The following is a 20,827-nucleotide window of genomic DNA, read 5'->3' as shown; positions in this document are numbered from 1 at the left end:
CACATTAATTTTCTCCAGAGTACCAAATCCTAAATGATAGCAAAATATTCCCCTATGTTTCCAAAACAATACCAACTCACCATTCTGAATGCCGATAACTCGTATATAACCCATTATTTCCAATAATGTTTCGAATTTGAACCCTTTTTCCATGGGATACTTTTTCATATCCCAATCGAGATTAACGGTATACCTTTTAACCCAAGTCCACTTCTTATAGTTCCCCAAAACCCATATATCCATCAATGGCTCTTCATAACCCATATAGCATAAACATAACTTGTCCTCTATCGCCAAAAGATGCCGCATACGACAACTTCCACTGTAGCCTTCTATAAAATGAAGGGATTTGATCGAGAATTCTTCAGTAACCATGTCAAACACCATAATGCGACCTATGTCCCAATGCAGAGCATTATTCGTGATTGCTGGATTACCACAAACTCTCTCTCGAGGACAACAGTCGTTGTTGAAACTTCTCACACGGCGTGTAGGTTGGAAAGAGAAATAGGGAGTTAAGGTTCTCCTCCAAGTCCGTGTGTTAAATAGGTAAATGCGATACTCATATTTATTATTTTCTATTTTTCGAACATTAAGAATCCTACTTTCTTTTGCCAAAGGATGATAGAAAAACCCACATAGGTCACCTCCCTTAAAAGCATCGTCTATTTGCATCACTTGTCTGTTTGACGAAAGCGACGAAGCATCGACAACAATGTGTCGATGTGAAGGGTTGTCGGACGTAAACAAGGCACGCGAACCGCAACAACCGACAAAATAAGCCCTTTTTAAGGACTTGAGGCCGTTCACCTTGCACTCTGTTTCAATTTCCCCATGGATGATGGAAATTTTCAGATGATTAGAAGAACAAAAATATCGGAGAATTAGTGGTCTATCTTTGTTTGGGCGGTATCCAAGTATGTTTTCATGTTTACCACCATCACCTATCATATGCTTCAAAAGTTTAGAGGCCATATCTCTTGTGGAAGATTATATGAATGAATTAAATTAATGAATCAATTGTTGATGAAAATTGGGGAGAAAAAAACAGATGGGATTAAATAAAATTGATATGATTCTACACGATTAATTTTATAATTAGTCAAGAGTGAAGAGGCAATAATGGAATTATTTTTATGGCACGTCAAAATATTACTTTATATGGGAGTAATAATTTCTTCATATTCAAACATATAGGTTAGTGAATATGCATGTTGGAATATTCTAAAGGCAGTACAATATATCGAATAATTAATTGAAAGCATGCGGAAATGTATTGAATTTATTTCTCCAATTACTTGCCTTATTCATTTCTACATATCGAATAATTAATTGAAAGCATGCGGAAATGTATTGAGTATATTTCTCCAATTACTTGTCTTATTCATTTCTACATATCGAATAATTAATTGAAAGCATGCGGAAATGTATTGAATTTATTCTCCAATTACTTGCCTTATTCATTTCTACTTAAAAAAGGGATGTTATGATGAAAAGAATCGTACATTGAGTTGAACTTTTAATACCACTCGCTAAAATCGGTTGTTTTGCACCTGATTATGTATGATTTTGCTTAAATTTGATTGAAATTAAAAATTATACCTTGCAAATAAATAAAAGTTGATGAGAATTAAGTAATTACAAAATTTTATTTTCATAATTATGTATCAATATGGGTATTGGGTGATAAATAAAATTAGGGCAAATTAAAAAAAAAAAAAAAGAAAAAAAAAATTGAAAAACCTAAAGTAAGGCTTAATTACAAAATCCCTCTCATGTCTGCCTGATTACCAAAATCCCCATTCTGACCAGTGTTTGACCATTTAAATTAAAAAAAACAAACAAATTATCCATTTTACCCTTATGTTTATTTGACAAAAAAATAAAGGGTAAATTACGAGAGATAAGGTCTAATTATAAATATCCTCCCATATTTAAGTAATTACAAAAATTCCCTTAAGCTATGTTGTCGAAGCTATGTTGTCGTCTTACACAGGCCCCCTACGGTGTTACTTTGACGGAAAAAAAATATATGGACGATTACCAAAATATCCCTCGGAAGAAAGAAGTAAAAGTTTTGATTTCTCTGATCGAATTGGATTACATTTTTTTTATGATTTATTTATTGTTTAATGTATACTTTTTGCATTTTCTCTTGTTTAAAATTGAAATATAAATAAAACGTTATTAAAATATAATGAAAATATTTGTAACCTAAAATAAGAAATACGAGAATATTTCCAAAATATGTAAAATTGATTTATTGAATAAAAACTTATCTAAATATAAACAAAAAAATAAAAATAAAAAATTAGAGGTTTTAATGTTGCAAAATTGTTTAGTCCTTTATATATATATATATATATATATATATATATATATATATATATATATATATATATATATATATATATATATATATATATATATATATATATATATATATATATATATATATATATATATATATACAAATTAAAAAATATATTTTAAAAAACTTAAAAAAAATTTAAAAATAGTTCGTTTTTTAAAAGTGAAAAATATATTTAAAAAACTTAATTTTTTTGTTTAATTTGACCGTTGGAAATATTTTTCTTAATACTTATATATATATATATATATATATATATATATATATATATATATATATATATATATATATATATATATATATATATATATAGAGAGAGAGAGAGAGAGAGAGAGAGAGAGAGAGAGAGAGAGAGAGAGAGAGGGGGGGATATTTTCTATTTTTTTTTTTAAACTGGTCCAAATGGTTAGAACGTCGGTTCTCGGTTCCGAAAATGAGGAACCGGAACCGAAACCGGTTTTTCGGGTTCGGTCAAACCGGTTTCGGTTCGGTTCTAAAACCGTTGACCCCGGTTCGGTTGCGGTTCCGATTCCGGTTCAAACTGAACCGATGGTCAGATCTAGGTAAAGTATTAGGTAATGTAATTAAAAGAAAAAAGTGAAAAAAAAAAATTTACACTAAAACTAGAAAAATGCATTTTCCCCAAAAAAAATGATGAAAATGCCATGTAATTCTCCTTTCCCCTCTCTCTCCCTTTTTTCCTCTTCTCTCTTCTCTCTCTCTTTTCTCCTTCCCTCTTTAGCCTTTAGTCTTCTCTCTCTTATGTCTTCTTTTATTCTCTTTCCCTCTTCTCTCTCACACATCATAACAATAAATTATTAAAATATATTCATATTAACATTTTTTTTCTTCTTCTTCTTTTTAGTGTTTATTAATAGAAAATAAAATTACTCTATTGAATAATTCATTGTTATTTTTACTTTTTTTCTCGAAACCAAACAAAATTAAGGAAAATAAATTTCTACATAGTCATTTTCATTACCACTTTTTCTAGGAACCAAATACAATTGAAATTTTAAAAATCCTTGATTTCTTTTTCCTTTGCATTTTCATTTTCCACGTTTCAAAATCCATGATCCAATTGGAGCCATAATATTAACAACGACAAATATGACAAATGATCAAATATGCTACAGTTTTATGTACCGAATATTAATCTTATTGTATTGAAATTAAAAAAAAAAACATTAGCTATTAAAATTTAAATATTGTACATGTTAAGCATATTTTTGTGGTTTGGCATTAAAGACCTTTGTAAGATTTTTTTTTTTTTTTTTTTTTATAATACTTTATACCTTATTTTTATGGGGTCTTAAGATATAGGTCCCTAGTGATAAAACTAATTAGAACTAAATGACAAGCTCAACTAAACATTTGCTTCACATCCTTTATAAAATTTATTCCGAAAATGCCCTTTCACTCTTCTTTATTTTTTCAATTTTCACTCTAACATTTTCTACATTATTATAAACAGTTTTTTTCCTTATTTTTTATATTTCATTGGAAATTACGGGAAAAAAAATTGTTAAATAATTCAGCAAATTTTAAAAAATACTATGGTGCACTATGGTATACTATGGTGTACTATAATTTTTACACTATTATTAAAAAACAAATCCTACATGATATTGAAAATTACGAAAAAAAAATTATTTTTCGTTTTTGTTAATTCAAGGTACATATATTTTAATTTTTTTTTTTAATTTATTTGTTGTCAATACTGTAGTATACCATGTAGACTATGGTATACTACAGTGTACTATAGTCTACTACGGTGTACTACCAAACCCTAGCAGCCAACAACACCCAATCTCGCCAACCCTAGTCGTAAACACAGCAGCCGTCAAACCCTAGGAGCCAACACCGCCGACCACCACAGCCCCCCAACACCGCCGACCACCGCAGCCCCCAATACCACCGACCACCACAGCCCCCCAACACCGCCGACCACCGCAGCCCCCAACACCGCCGACCACCGCAGCCCCCCAACACCGCCGACCACCACAGCCCCCCAAAACCGCCGACCACCGCAGCCCCCAACACCGCCGACCACCGCAACCCTCCAACACCGCCTCGACCACCACAAACCCCCTACACCGCCTCGACCACCACAACGCCTTGCCGGAAGATAAAGAGGCGAGAGGGAGAGGGAGAAGAAGAGGCGAGATAGAAAACAAAAAAAAATTTGAGAGGAAGAGGCGAGAGGGAGAGGGAGCGACGAGATGCGAGAGAGAAAACAAAAAAAGAATATGATTAGTTGAATAAACGTGGGATATTATATTTAGGGTATAAGGGCAAACTAGGGATAAAATAAAAATTAGGGATGTGTGTCATATATTATTTCAAAATAGAGATTTAATTACAAGATTGAATTTAAGGTTGTCATTTAGTTCAAATTAGGTTTCATTTAAGGGACTCTTAGCATATTAACCCTATTTTTATTACTTAATACCTTATTTTTAATCACTTGAGCTCGCCCTCCGCCGCCGGTGACTGAAACACGTGAGTTAACATTTTACACCGCCAATACTTTTCATCAATTTTTTTTACCGCTTCATTTAAAATTTGTGCTTCAGCCGGAAATTGATACCTGACAGTAGGGCTGGAAAATAATTACCGCCTACCGAATACCACGGTATACCTACCAAGTAATACCGAAAAATTACCGAAACTTTGGTAGCCATTACATTTGGTACGGCATTAGTACCGTACCACTATTATACGGTACGGTAGCGGTATTGTATTTTAGTACCATAGTAATACCGTACCGTACCGCAAATTTGAATTTTATAATTTAATTAATATATATTTATTTTATATTGGTTAATTAACTAGAAAATTAAAATTACTACATAAAATAAGTAGGTCAAAACTTAAAAAAGTTAAAATACAATTCTTAAAAATTTATGAGACAACATTGAAGCTTAATGCAACAAAAAAAACGTACATTCCATTTGGTTTTCACTGAACAGTAGGGCTGCAAATTGAGATTGAAAAAAAAAATCATAACTCTAGTAATCTTATTTTGCAAGGTGTGACTAAATTAATGAAGTTAGAGTTTGATAAATATTGAAGGAGCTTTGAAAAATTGAATAAGATCATATAAATAGTCAATGTTCTTGTTTAAAGTGTTGTGTTTTTATAAAGATCGTCTTTAAAGTACAACATATTAAAATTACGGTAGAGTACCATGTACCGATATACCGTACCGAAAGTAACGGTATACCGAATAACGGTATACCACACTTATTGGTACGGTAACGGTATCGGATTTTTCAATACCATATAATTCGGTAGGTACACGGTATTGATCAAAATATTCGGCAACCGTACCGAAACCACCCCTACCTGACAGTGTGTAAAATTAATCACTCGATTTTCCCCTAAAAAATAAAAATTAGGGTTTTCTGTTGTGCAGATTGCGTCACCAATTCGGAAAAGCGATCAATAGAAAGATTAGAATTGAACAGGAATCTTCTCTACTGCGTCGAAATGCAGATCAATAAAAAATCTCACAAGAAATTGAAGAAACTGCTGAAGAAAATCGCCCTCCGTGGTTTGATAACCGTAGGAACTTCCGTCATCGGGCTGTTTCTTTTCGACGAAGTCAAGTATTTCTCGTTAATGATAACGATGTCGGTCCCGTTTATCTCGGATATTTTTAAAGTGGAAATCGCTTGCTATTTGAAGTTAGGTAGAATGCGAACGCGTCGAAGCCTAATCAGAATGCGCAGAATCGCGTTGAGGGAGATGGCCGAAGATCTTCGGGAAGAGCTACGGGAGCCGTATAACGGATTTCTTATGAGCCCAAGTGACGCCACTATCGAAATTCATTCCGCTCGATCTCGAGTTGTTCAAATTGAGGATACCCTTGTACGTGAAATCGAGGATTTCGGAACGAATCATGGGTTATTCTTCGTGTTGACTTTTGTAGCATCGCTTATATATGTTGCGGTGATAGTTTCTTCGGCCTAGTTCTTGCGTAAAGGTATAACTAACTTGTTCGATTGTTTTCTAATATTATTCTTTTTAATTTTAATCATCCGATTTCATATTCAATTTTTTTTTTTAATTTGTTATGCATGTATTGCCGATCGATCGAGCAGCCCTGTAGTATATATCTTTCAAGAAGTCTCGGACCACGTATGTACTTCCATATCTTAGGTATGCATTTGGATATCTCAAGTTTATTATGCTTTCGTATTTTAAAAAATCTTCGTCTTATTATGATGCAAGTTCGTAAATTGTGGACAATTAATTATTATGGTCGGATATATATTAGCTTTCTCGTGTACTTTGATAGTACTGCTACGGTTTTTTCAGTTCTCGTTTTATGCCATGACATAGTCGAGAAATATCATTGTCTAAGATAAAGCCGTAGATATATCTCCATTTGCATTTATTTATTGGATTATTTGTATTAATTGCTCTGTACATGAGACTTTGGAATATATATATATAGGGTAAATTACAAATACCCCCTGAGGTATGGTTAAATTACAAAAACCCCCCTCTTGTTTGGATAATTACATCTACACCCCTCAACTATGATTTTTTCTTACCTTTATGGTGCCAAATTCAACATAGTCATCTAGATTCCGTGAAATGTGCTCTAGTTTGTACTCTTTGTGTAAAAAATACAGTTTTCGATGCACCACAAACTGATATATACAAGCTAAAAATCACATATTATGGTCATCTTGCTTCATAATGTAGAGTTTGAATGGGATAAAACGGGTACAAAAGTGATAATATTCCATATAATCTCGAAGATTCCACTAAATTTGATGAGTTGAGGGGGGTGGTTGTAATTATCCAAACAAGAGGGGTGTTTTTGTAATTTGGTCATACCTCAGGGGGGTGTTTGTAATTTACCCATATATATATAAAGGGCAAATTACCAAAACCCCCCTGAGGTAAGTCTGAATAACGGAAATTCCCCCCACGTTCTCGTAATTACGAAAACCCCCCTGAGGTATGCAGACATCTTACAAATCGCTCTAACGGTGTTAAACTCGATAGAATCTTTTTGATTCTCCCGAATATTCCTCCGATAATACCAATTTTGCCCCTGTACACGAAATTACCCTTAGGGGGGTAATTGTAAGCATTTTATAGGGGTCATAAATATGTACACAACTACAACAACACTGATAACTTTTGATAAGCAAATTCTATTACAGAAAAAATGGAGAAACTCGTATAGAAGCTTCATATTTGGTTGCTATACATATTGCTTAGTGGATTCTCCTTGCTATCATAATCAACCATTAGCTTAAACTTATAGCTAGTTAAACTCATAACCCAATCTGCTGAGCCGCAAAGTCGAAAAAAGTAGAAAAACAAATATGATAAAAACATTCAGAATTTATTTTGCTTTTGTCGAAACTAGCCACATTGAGGACGAACATTCATATTATTAACCCTGTTCCCGAATTCATATACCGAAACCAGAAAGCCAAACATCTTCTGCACAATTACCTTTACCACATCAAAAAATGCTGATTTACTACAAGATACTATTTGTAACTGCAAGTACGAACAAATTCGCAAAGAAACACAATCGTGAAGGACAAATGAATTTTAAAATTTGAACTTTCATGACGAAATTCAGTTTCTTCGTATCAAACACAGTAACGAGCAAATTAATTCACATGAGATATCAGAAATTCCAAATCCTCCACATCACTTCAAAAATCGAAAAAGTTCTACAAATCCGCGTAAAATGTTATAAAATCTCGAAGGAAAGTACCTGTACCACCGGATTTTCCTCCTCCATCATTTTCCTCACAGAATCTTTTCCCTCATCCGCCATTTTCCCCTCTTCTCTAACTTCCTCCTCCTCCTTTTCCCCTTCTTCATCCTTCAAATTCCCCGTCGGCAGCAATTCAGCTTCAGAGCAGGGATTATCAGCAATAACACCACCATCGTTATCACTCACGGCATTATCGGGGAGAATCGGAGCAGAATTAGCGACCTCTGGATTGGGATTAGGGTTTGAAATCGCGGCTACGTCGTCGTCGGAGGAGTGGAGGCGGGAGAGGGCTCTGGCGCGGCGGCGGAGGAGATTTTTGAAGTCCTTGGGTGAAATCCTCGGAGATGGGCACGGCCAACTGCGGGGAACATCCGGCACCTTGTGGAGGTTGCCTTTGTACACCCCACTCCGCAAAGCTCAGCCTCACGGTGTCGGCAAACTTCTTCAGAAGCTCCACCATCACCGCCTGCAGCAGAACCCATGGTGGTCCGAAAATCGTCGTCCAAAATCGCGTCGTTCGTTCCGTCGCCTGTGACCGCCACCACATTTTCAGCTTTTTTCTTTTATTTTCACATATTTAACAGAAAGATATAATAGACATTTCACGTTTTCGGTTAAAAAAATTCGGTCAACCGTTAGTCAAGGGGGGTTTTCGTAATTACGAGAACGTGGGGGGATTTTCGTTATTTAGGCTTACCTCAGGGGGGTTTTGGTAATTTGCCCTATTTATAAATAGTTCCTAAATTTCATCATCGTTTACAGGTCGAGGTGGTGGTGGTGGTCGTATGCTTAAGAATCACTCGAACAAGTTTCTGTTACGTAGTGCGCACATGAGTCGTGGTAATTTCGTTTTCTCTGTGGGAGAAAAAGTTGTAGTTTAATTTCGGAAGCTGAAAACTGAAGCAGCTAAATGTACAGGTAGAGTGAAGCATTTACAATCATAAGACACATGCGAACTTAAAAAAAAGAAATCGACACCGAAGAAAAAATTTGGGCACTAGAAGTTGGCTTCTAGTAATCGTAACAAAGAATCCGGGCTCCAAAAATAAATTAAGGCTTGGTTTTGGAAAATGATAATTCAAGCAATTAATTCGAAATAATGGAAACTTAGATTCAAGAGATAAGCTCTTTGAACTCCAAGAATTCAGGAGATCGAGCAAGAAATGAATTGAAGCTCAATTTCCAATACGTTTTGTTTCTTGAGTTATAAAACCAAGATTCGAGAAATCCAATTTTAAGAGGTTATGGTGTTTCTACGCAGGAGGAGGATTGTTTTTGTATTAAATAAACTTGTAAGGGCTCTTTTGTTTGGTGGATAAGGGGAGATAGACTATTTAGTTCCCCTAATCCAGTATTTGGTATACATAATCTAAACACGTTATTGATTAACGATTCGATAATCGATATCCAATCATCCAAATGAATGATAAATTGTTCCACCTTTACAGGTATGATTGTGTAATCCATTCTTGGTGCACTCTTACGAGAGTACGGAATAACCCTCCACTGATGAATAAATTACATGAAAACTAAGTGAATACCTAATTTTCTGACCTCAAGAAAAAAAAAAGGAACCCTAGCAATATGAACATGTTCTTCACTTTATGAGCAAAAGTTTTATGGAAAATTCATTTGTTGCGAAATATTTGAATATTTGATCATAAATAGAAAACCGTATGTATACATCGTCTTGAAGATTTGGGGGTAAGAGAGAACCGTATGCATTTGGAGATTTTTTTCTTTTCTAAAAATGTTAATTAAAAAATAATGGGTCATGTTTCCGCCGTTAGTAATTGTAATCCTATGTGGCTATTTGCCCCTACGGTGGGACATGATTGGACGGCTGGCCCGCCACAATTGATCACTTCTCTTAATTGGCATGTTGGATTGTTTGAGCACATTCTTTTTCTCTACGTCGTCGCAAAGAAAGAACGTTTCAATTGAGAAATTATGGCTACCAACAGTGAAAAATATGTTACGATTGATCTGACCCGGATGCCAAGTGGAGGGTGAGGCGTTGTTACCCTTTATGCCTTGTTCTCCCTTTTTTTTTTATCGACTTCTGTCGCCTCCTTATTCTTTCCTCCTCACTTTTTTTTTTCTAATTTAATTGATTGGCTAGTCGAGTTTTGCCACCATATTTTTTTCTTGGGCAGGCAAACGAATGTCTTGGGGATGCTAATTTGTTGGAAAAAATGGGGAGGCTGTTTTTAAGGAAAATGGCGGCGGCAATTATTTTTTTACCCCTTAGAAAAGGATGATGTCCAATTACTTGAAGTAAAGGCCGGTGCCCAATTTGTTTGAGAAAAATCCATGGCCATTTTGTTTTTTAGGAAAATGCAAATGCATTTTTTTTTTCGGAAAAGATGCCGACGGCTTTTTTTTGAGAAAAAAGGTCGATGACCAGTTTCACCGTCGACCATTTTTTGAGAAGGCTGATGGTCAATTATTTGCAGAAAATGGCGAGGGCAAGAAGCATGTCCATCACCAAGACTGCAATGTGCTTGATCTTTTTAGGTGAGACAATATTCCTTGGCTATTTGTCTAGTGGGAAGTTCGTCTCTCGCAAAGAATGAGCCATGCTCTATCTTTTAAAAAATACGGTTTTCCTTGGCTATTGCCCAGTGGGAAGTCCGCCTTTTGTAAAGAATGAGCTTATGCCTTATCTTTTCAGGCAAGACGGTATTCCTTAGTTTTTGCGGAAGTCCGCATTTCGCAAATAATTAGTTTAGGCTTTATTTTTTTGGCGAGACGGTATCCCTTGTCTATTCCCTAGTGCAATTCTATATTTTTATTGCATTTGGGTGCTTCTGGGAGCGAAATACCGAGGTCTGAGCCGACCAAACCATTTATTGTACCGTTGGTCTTTTCCCCTTTAGCCCACTTATACAATTTTGATGTTTTTTTTATCAAGTATAGGAATTGTAGTTTTACGTGTGGTACTTTGAAAAATAGCTAAAATGAATGCGATCAACAATATATACAAATAACGAGTAATTAAATAAAAGTTCAGCGGGCGGTATGCCACATATTAAAACATTCCATTAAACACTGTAGCGGATAATACGAAAAATATTGCGGAGGGCGACGTGCCCTCGACCTGTTGTTGAAAGCTTTTCAGATTTCCAAGTTTTTGGTACTTAGCGCCCATTCATGTGATCAGGTGCCGACGTCACATGCCGCCACTATCCTCTCGACGGCTATGCAACGTGAGTATTAGGTTAGGGGAGGGTTGGACGCGTTTCGTCTCAATCTCTCGGCTCGTGGCACTCCTCCTCGTGCTTTCCCTTCGCGGGCAGACTTATCTCTACGGTCTCCTCAATGCCAATGTACTTCATGGATCGACCGAGAATCGAGCAGGATCGGACTACGAGGGACTCTCGAAAGCGTTCATGCCTCAAGTTTTTCATCATGATGTCCGCCAAGAACTCATGGTTGATGTGGCTTACTCTATGCACCTCGTTAACGAACCGTCGCATATAACCATTGAGTGTCTCGTTTCCTCATTGAACGACCTTGAAAAGGTAAATTCTAGTCGTAGCGTATTTATTGTTGATGGAATATTGGCCAATAAACTGGTTTGCTAGCTATGCCCAACCATCAATTGTTCCCCTCGGCAGATTGTTGAACCAGGTTAATGCTTGGCCATTCATTGTAGTCTGAAAGATCTTGCAATATGCTGCATCTACTAGGCCGTAAAGGTCGACATTGGCGTAGAAGTTGTTCAAATGTTCTTGGGGATCTCCAGTCCCATTGTACAGCGGAAGGTTGAAATCCAAAAGGCAAGACTTTTAAGATGGCCGAAATAAACGGTCTTATCCTTGTCGGGGGTTACTCCTACAGGGGTGGATCTAACAACAATTTGTAGGGGGTGCGAAAGATTGGAAACAATTACCGAAGAATTTATGGGGGATTGGGGCAGCGCCCCTAATTTTTTTTTTCATAGAACAACATGAAAAGATGACAGTAAAATAAGTAATTATTTGATTTTTTATTTTATTTAATATGACTGTAATATCATTACTCTTACTACTTACACTTAAAAATAATCAATTACAAATGATTATTTCTATTTTGTTTTTGGGATGGTTTGGCAAATACAATAAGTACATGAATAAAAAATAAAAACATTATAAAAATCAAATCTTTTTTCCTTGCAGGGGCGGCTGTTCCCCCAAGGCACTGGGCGACGAGTTGGGTGCTTCCGTCCAATGGTTGCTTGCATTAATGTCATCAATCCTCGAGAGATTATGATCCTTTCCTCGGGCCAAGCCATTTTACTACCCTCTTCAGCTTGATCACGGCCTCCGTGGTGGTTGGAAGGGTGGCGCCGTCTGTCGCCACTTTTCTCCTGACGGTTATGCATCTCAAGCTTCCTTGAGGGTCCTTGTCACTGACGATCATCCTTTCCAAGGTAGTCTGAGAAGAAGCTAAGTCGCGACGACCAATGTTTTTCTTTTGTTTCTTCAGAGCCCTTGCTCCGGAGAGCGGCTAAGTTGACGTGATTGACATTAGGCATCTCTCGGGAGTAAATCGTTTGAAGGATTTGCTAAGTTGCGGCGATGGCGGCGAGCATTTTCTTGGGGGCCTCGCTCTGAAAGATGCTTCGGGTGCTCTTCGGGACTCTTTTCTCCGACTCATAAAACTCCACGACTAGCTTAACATGGTGGTCGGGGGAGGCATCGATGGGTCATTGGCCGCCAGGTTCGGCTCTTCTACTTGGTCAACGCCTTGAGCTGCTAGATAATTCTCTACGCCACCACCGCCACCTTTGCCACCGTTTGATCTATTAGGGTCCCCAGCTCTTCCGCCGTGATCTGCAAGACCGATGACGCCACTCCCGACGGATTCCAAGTTCCCGTCCTCTTTGTCTTTCGGGGAGGACCCGGGATCTTTAACGCTCCTTGGGGTGGGAGTTCGTCACACCTCGATCACCTTCTTCCCTGCCACGTGATCTGGTACGCATTCCACAGACGACACCAAAATGATGCTGCTAATAAATGGTAGGTCAGGTCAATGGTCGTGAAGCCCACTGGTCTCTTAAGTCTGGGAATCTTCAAACCCAATATCGAGAATGTTGGGGTCCTTGACACGTGTATAAAGGAATTTAAGGTGTGGGTCTGCCGAAGAACCTACAAAACAAACCGAGACACTAATTGACTCACTAGGGTGGGGCCCAACAATTAGACTCCGACGCTCAAGTCAGAGATCGGGATTAATATTTTGCAAAGGCTTAAATATCACCCAAAGAAAGTTAGTTTATTAAGTGAGCAATACCTCATATTTATAGGTGAACTTGATTGCTTGTTTCATGTAGAAAATCGATATGGGACAATAATGGAGAAGTTGAACTCTAAATGATTTCCCCCCTAGTTGGGCCTAAAGCTCGTTTAGGCACATGATACTAGGACAATTTAGTGTGAGTCATTAGATATTACATTTGGTGAAATAAACGGATAGATCTTTGCCATTTATTTACACATAAAAAAAAATACACATCCCATGTGTAACTCTGAATATGTGATGTTGATTGAGTTTGATTTTCATAGTATTTTATATCCTTATGTACGAGAGCGAATTGGAAAAAATGTTCCAAATTCCACCTTTTGTTTTTCCTTGTTTTGATTTATAAAGTTCCGATTCCATTTTTTCTATAAGTTTTTTTCTTTAAACTGATTTGTTTTAATGTTTATTTATGCATATTTTCGTGTGTTCGTTTTGTGTGAGTACTTTTGGTCCATGCTTGTGTTTGTGTGCTTTTACATTTTATCGTAGTTCTGTGTTTGTGTGTACATATTGATAGATCACTAGATGTTAGAAGGGGAAGGAGAAACACCCTGCAATAAAAAAACAAATATTTCTAGCGAAAGAAAAAAAGAACGATTCACCGTGTAACAACATAAATTTGTAGTACGGTGCGTTTAGCCAATTTCCCCATTAAACAAAAACTATGAAACACAATTATCTATATGTAGTTTATGTCAACCCTACATAACATAATTTATTGAGAAATACAAACTACTAGCGAATTGCTTAAAAAAACCAAGCTGCATTTAAAGCCTCAAAACCACATAACCAATCATAATTGTCATGAATATCATTGTCCATTTCAGATTTCTTCACATTAATTTTTTTCAAAGGACCAAATCCTAAATGATAGCAAAATATTCCCCTATGTTTCCAAAACAATACCAACTCACCATTCTGAATGCCGATAACTCTTATATAACCCATTATTTCCAATAATGTTTCAAATTGGAAACCTTTTTCCATGGGATACTTTTTCATATCCCAATCGAGATTAACTGTGTACCTTTTAACCCAAGTCCACTTCTGATAGTTCCCCAAAACCCATATATCCATCAACGGCTCTTCATAACCCATGTAGCAAACACATAACTTGTCCTCTATTGCCAAAAGATGCCGCATACGACAACTTCCACTGTAGCCTTCTATAAAAGGAAGGCATTTGATCGAGAATTCTTCAGTAACCATGTCAAACACCATAATCCGACCTATGTCCCAATGCAGAGCATTATTTGCGATTGCTGGATTACCACAAACTCTCTCTCGAGGACAACAGTCGTTGTTGAAACTTCTCACACGACGTGTAGGTTGGAAAGAGAAATAGGGAGTTAAGGTTCTCCGCCAAGTCCGTGTGTTAAATAGGTAAATGCAATACTCATATTTATTATTTTCTATTTTTCAAACATTAAGAATCCAACGTTCTTTTGCCAAAGGATGATAGAAAAGCCCACATAGGTCACCTCCCTTAAAAGCATCCTCTATTTGCATCACTTGTCTTTTTGACGAAAGCGACGAAGCATTGACAACAATGTGTCGATGTGAAGGGTTGTCGGACGTAAACAAGGCATGCGAACCGCAGCAACCGACAAAATAAGCCCTTTTTAAGGACTTGAGGCCGTTCACCTTGCACTCTCTTTCAATTTCCCCATGGATGATGGAAATTTTCAGATGATTAGAAGAACAAAAATATCGGAGAATTAGTGGTCTATCTTTGTTTGGGCAGTATCCAAGTATGTTTTCATGTTTATCACCATCACCTATGATGAGTTGCTTCAAAAGTTTAGAGGCCATATCTCATGTGCAAGATTAAATGAATGAAGTAAATTAATGTATCAATTGTAGATGAAAATTGGGGAGAAAAAAAAAACAGATGGGATTAAATTAAATCGGTTGTCTATTTAATTGAGGATGATAAATTGATATGATTCTACACGATTACTTTTATAATTAGTCAAGAGTGAAAAAGGCAATAATGAAATTATTTTTATGGCACGCCAAAATATTAATTTATATGTGAGTAATAATTTCATCATATTCAAACAGATAGGTTAGGGAATATTCTAAAGGCAGATTTCAAGAACGTATAATATATCGAATAATTAATTGAAAGCATGCGGAAATATATGGAATTCATTTCTCCAATTACTTGCCTTGTTCATTACTACTTAGAGAAGGGATGTTAGGATGAAAAGAATCGGGGGTGGAACCAGGACAAAAAAAAGTAGGGGGCTAACTAATACATGAAAAAAACAAGTTTATATTACTATTTTTTTTATTTAAAATTTCATATATATTATAATTATATTATATTTTAATCATCATAAAAAAAATCTAAATTAATTCAAGTTATTCTAATATTTCGGGTATTCATGACACGATCTCATATTATGTTTTTAATGGCATTGATAAAAAAATTCAAAAATAAGTAATATTCATAAATTTTAATTAAAATAATACAAGTTTTAAATATTTTATTTTATATTTTATATTAAATGTGATATATTTCTCTATAATTTATATAAGATTATGGAGAAGAAATTAAAAAATAAAAGGTTAAGACACATATTTACAAAAACTTTAGGGGGGCCAAAAGTAATATTAAAAAATACAATGGCAAATACTTTTTTTTTTAATCTTGGAGGGTCAAAAGCCTCCCCTGCCCCTTGCAAGTACCGTCAGTGAAAATAATCGTACATGGAGTTAAACTTTTAATGCTACTCGCTTAAATCGGTTGTTTTGCACCTGATTATGTATGATTTTGCTTCAATTTGACTGAAATTAAAAATTATACCTTGCAAATAAATAAAAGTTGATTAGAATTAAGTAATTACAAAAAAATTATTTTCATAGTTATGTATCAATATGGGTATTGGGTGATGAATAAAATTAGGACAAATTGTAAAAAAAAATCCTGAGGTAACGCTTAATTACAAAATCCCTCTCATGTCTGTGTAATTACCAAAATTCCCATTCTGATCAGTGTTTGACCATTTAAATTCACAATCCATTTACACTTCTATTTATTTGGGAAAAAAATAAAGGGTAAATTACGAGAGGTAAGGCCTAATTATAAATATCCTCCCATGTTTGCGTGATTACGAAAATTCCTCTAAACTATGTTGTGGTCTTACACAGGCCCCCTAATGTGCTACTTTGACGGAAAAAAATATACATGGAAAATTACAAAATATATAAATCCCTCGTATGAAAGAAGTAAAAACTTTGATTTCTCTGATATGATGGAATTGGACATTTTTTTTATGATTTATTTATTGTTTAATGTATACTTTTTGCATTTTGGCTTGTTTAAAATTGAAATATAATTAAAAATTTATTAAAACATAATGAAAATATTTGTAACCTAAAATAAGAAATACGAGAATATTTTCAAACTATGTGAAATTGATTTATTGAATAAACACTTATGTAAATATAAACAAAAAAATAAAAATAAAATAAAAAGCTTTAATGTTACAAGATTGTTTAGGCCTTACATATATATATATATATATATATATATATATATATATATATATATATATATATATATATATATATATATATATATATATATATATATATATATATATATATATATATATATATATATATTCTATCGTTTATTATTATAAAATGAAGAAACACGTTATAGTTTTAAAAATTAAAATAACTAATTTTTTTCTATTATATTACAATTCACCCCCTATCACTACAAAAAAATGTATTTTATGTGACAATTTATTGTGACGAAAGTTAAATTCGTCACATAAATAACAAGTTTATATGATGAAATCAGATTTCGTCTCATAAAGTAATGTTTTATGAGACAAAATTGTTTTCGTCACATAAAGTTTGTTTTATATGACAATATTATAATTTTGTCATGAAAAGAAATGACTAGCTCATTCCAACGATCAGTGCACCATTTTAGTGACAACATTTAATTGTTTTAGGACGAAGTAATTTCGTCACATTCATTTTTTATTGTGACAAAATTAATTTTGTCACAACTAAATAATTTATAATTAAATATAAATTATTATCATAAATCTTTTACAATTAATAGCCGAAGGATCCTTATATTTGAATATCAATTAAAATTTTATTATTTTCTCCTCTCACCATTTTCCTTCCACTCTCTCTCTCTTGTTTCGGCTCTTGGGTCAGGTGGTCGTCAACAACCACCGCCAGCCTTCCGCCCGTCGCCTTCGCCACCACCGCCAGCCTTCCGCTTGTCGCCTTCGCCACCACCGTCAGCCTTCCATTTGTCGCCTCCGTCACCACCGCCAGCCTTCCGCTTGTCGCCTCCGCTAGTCTCTCAATCGATTCAATTAAGGTAATTTTATTTTTCTCAATCTCCACAAATCTCTACCTCTGCTCATTTGTCATTGTTTTCTCTCCCAATGTGCAATGGAATGTTAAGATTTTGGGTAGAAGTGCGTAAGTTGGATTTTTTGACCATCTACCCCTCTATCATTTTTCTTCTCTCTTAATCTGAAATCTAATGTCAAGGTTTTGGCTAAAAGTTCGTTAACTTGAATTTAAATTAGGGTTTTCTGAATCAGAATTATAGAGTTTTCTAGTATGATGCTTCAATGGAAGTGCAATAATGAAGCCCTAAGGGAATCCCCCTGCTCTTGTTTACTATTAATTGATTCTCTACATCGAAAATAATTTGGTGTTCCCCCTGCTGATTTTGCTTCGCCAGTGTCCGTTTGAATCGGCATCAACTTTACTGACTGTCTCTAAGTTGTTGTTGAATAATTAGTTGATTACTTGTTTATGAATATGAAGCTTCATAGCAAGTCGAATTTTTTTTTTCTTAGTTCATGTCGTATCTTAACATCCAGCAGCTATTTTCTTTTGCACTATTCCTCCAGATTTGCACTATACTGGGATAAAAAGCTTCATTATCCTTCTAGGGAAGTTATAGCAGTCCATTATACAGTCTTCAGAATTTGTTTTCTACATGAAAACAAAGAGCAACAATTGACCAATTAGAAATATACGGCAAGTCTTCAATGGATTTATGAAAGTCAATTTAAGTGGATTCATGTGGTGTAGGACCCAAATTCATTTGAAGTAAGTAGATAATAGTTTTAATTAATGTCATCTCTGGTTCTTTTTTGCAGGGAAGAACAACACTATATGATTGCTCCTCTGCTACAAAATCAAGATCACTTATGGTGGTGTTGTCAGAGGCATGCACCTTGGTTCGTCAGCCTTGGGCATTATTCCGGTTCTTGAACAAGAAACTGATTAAAAACACTGTTTATTTCTTTCACTTCATTCGGCAATTATCTGCTGCTTTGTTGCACACAGAGTTGTACTCAAGCAGATCATTCGAGATTTGGGCATATGAAGACTAATCTGACTCGTCCTTCTTTTGTTTACTCGTATGAAGATTTGGTTAATGATGCAGGTGTAGAAAATAGACATTATGAGATTCATGTACCTCTAGGCTTTGATGTGGTACCGTATGCTGGAAAGATTTATCTCGGTTTCTAGCTGCTTACCTTTCTAGAGACATGTTAATTATCTTGCTGCCTTAGTTGTTTGTTTCCTTGATTTCACCTCATTGCAATGATGATCAACTTTCTTGATAATGAAACGAACTGTAACTACTTGATATGGTGGTTTTGTTTTGGCTGGATGCTAATTGTAACCAGCGAACTGACTCTTGAAATTAAAAGTTTTTTTTGTGGTAGCATTTTTAAGATTTAATTTACTATGCTTAAAGTTAGTGTGTAAGTATAGTTTTCTAATTATTGATTTTCCCTTTGCAGAATAACAAGCGAGGAAGAAACCTTTAGCGGGATCGACTGAGTAGCACCAAGCACTTTCTTAGTCAAGGTATCTCTTCGTTGTCCGGTTTGCATGGATTTCAGATTTCTTAGTACTTTTGATATTCATTATACAATAAACTAATTATTTGTCAATATGATAAAGTTGCTATACGAGTAACTTTGGTTGTGTAGAGTGTATCCTTATTATTGCAGCTTGATTCCTTTTAAGATCATATTGCTTGTGAAGAAAAGTTTTTGTGCACCTTTGTCTTCAGGTATTATTACTGCAGCTTTATTGTTTTAAGTTCATGTTATCCTCCCCCCCCCCACCCACCCCACCCCCAGTAATTTCCATGGTAAATATTTAGAATTCATTAAATTCAGGTTTTAGTTTAAATAATTTTGGAAGTTAGACAATTTTTCGAGAACTCCTGTTTCATCGTTTGAAGCTAATGGTTGGAATTTGGAAATAGAATTGCTACATTATATTTAGCCATTTAATCAATTTTTTTGGGGGTTGTCTGGATTAAGTGACTGCTGCTGCGCGAGCCTAGGTGATTTTTTTAATGAATTCACGAATCAAACGCAGAAATCCATTCGTGATTTTTTTTCTTCAGCTCAGGTGAGTATTACGCCCTCGCTTTTTTCTTTTTTTTTTTTTTTTTTTTTGGTACTGGCGGTAGAATTTAAATTTCTTGTATGAAGGTGTGCGCAAAATCAAACTCATCATTTTTTTTTCTTTTCAGATTTTAGATTATGTTTGTCAGATTTTGTAGACGATGTATTGTATATGCTCTGGAAATTGGTAGTTTCCAATTTTTCATGTTTTGCAGTCTTCAATTTTGACCCGATGAGTTTCATACGTGGGTCGTCTAATTTAGGTTGCGACTTTTATTCTCTCCAATTGAGAATTATAATTATGTTTCGATCCTAGAAGATTCAGCTTTGATGATGGAAGGGTTGTTGAATAAAAAAATGAGATTTAATTTATTATTATTATTTTTATTATTTTTGTGATACAGGTTTGTGGATTGATCTGGGAAAAATGGTTTGTGATACAGGTCAGTTACAGTGGAAAAGAGGCTATCTCAAGGCACTTGAGATACTTGTTAAAAGTACAAAGAAGGTTGTGAGGAGGAATTCGCTCCACTGAAGGAAGGACAGTGTATTTTTATATTATGTAGTTTATTTTTTAGTGCAATTTTCAATTTAATTTGTATATGAAATGGTACGATATATTGCAATACAATTTTATTTTCGAAATCGTTGTTTAGTTTTTTGAAATTGCATTATTAGTTTCTTTAATTTAAATGGTAATAATATGAATAATATAAATATTATATAACAAATTATATATTTATAATAAAATTTTGAAAAATAACTTTTTGTGACGAAATAATTGTCTCAATAGATATCGAGTCTTTTGTGACAAAATAATTTGTCACAAGAAGTAAGTGAAAAGATTACTTCTTGTGACGATAACCGTTTTAGCGACGAACATATTTGGTTTATGCGACGAACACTTCGTCACAACAATAAGACTTTATGTGACGAATTTTTCTTTTGTCACAATATTTGGTGACGAAAACTTCAGTTTGTCACATAACA

General features: G+C 34.9%; 1 protein-coding gene and 1 long non-coding RNA gene across 8 annotated transcripts; one reads left to right on the top strand and one right to left on the bottom strand.

Moving 5' to 3' along the window:
• Positions 1-7,939: 7,939 nt before the first annotated feature.
• LOC148772192 (uncharacterized) lies at positions 7,940-9,593 on the bottom strand. Its single transcript, XM_088814881.1, has 3 exons — positions 9,567-9,593; positions 8,590-8,686; positions 7,940-8,542 (listed from the first exon to the last, which is right to left on the bottom strand). Exons 1-3 carry the CDS (start codon positions 9,591-9,593, stop codon positions 8,100-8,102), a joined length of 567 nt encoding a protein of 188 aa, XP_088671007.1. The 3' UTR covers positions 7,940-8,099.
• A 7,805-nt stretch (positions 9,594-17,398) lies between these two features.
• LOC105960409 (uncharacterized) lies at positions 17,399-20,270 on the top strand. Of its 7 annotated transcripts, none has more exons than XR_016034669.1 (4): positions 17,517-17,769; positions 18,566-19,494; positions 19,751-19,841; positions 20,242-20,267. It is a non-coding gene; the product is annotated as an uncharacterized LOC105960409 (long non-coding RNA). The 7 variants fall into 7 exon arrangements; XR_016034673.1 differs by having other exon boundaries at positions 18,566-19,286; positions 19,383-19,494; positions 19,751-20,265; XR_016034662.1 differs by having other exon boundaries at positions 18,566-19,841; positions 20,242-20,270.
• The last annotated feature ends 557 nt before the right edge of the window (positions 20,271-20,827 follow it).

The sequence above is a fragment of the Erythranthe guttata genome, chromosome 2 (genome assembly GCF_056151865.1).
Source record: "Erythranthe guttata isolate IM_541 chromosome 2, IM_541, whole genome shotgun sequence".
Lineage (NCBI taxonomy): Eukaryota > Viridiplantae > Streptophyta > Magnoliopsida > Lamiales > Phrymaceae > Erythranthe > Erythranthe guttata.
The sequence above is the reverse complement of the archived record's forward strand: the minus strand, read 5'-3'. Positions and strand labels throughout refer to the sequence as shown.

What these genes read in the sequence shown, in the direction of transcription:
- LOC148772192 (XM_088814881.1), bottom strand. Translation starts at nt 9,593, where the DNA reads ATGGATTACACAATCATACCTGTAAAG. An exon ending in ACACAATCATACCTGTAAAG is followed by an intron (nt 8,687 to 9,566) that starts GTGGAACAATTT and finishes TGAAAATAAAAG; the next exon opens with AAAAAAGCTGAAAATGTGGT. An exon ending in CATGGGTTCTGCTGCAGGCG is followed by an intron (nt 8,543 to 8,589) that starts GTGATGGTGGAG and finishes CGTGAGGCTGAG; the next exon opens with CTTTGCGGAGTGGGGTGTAC.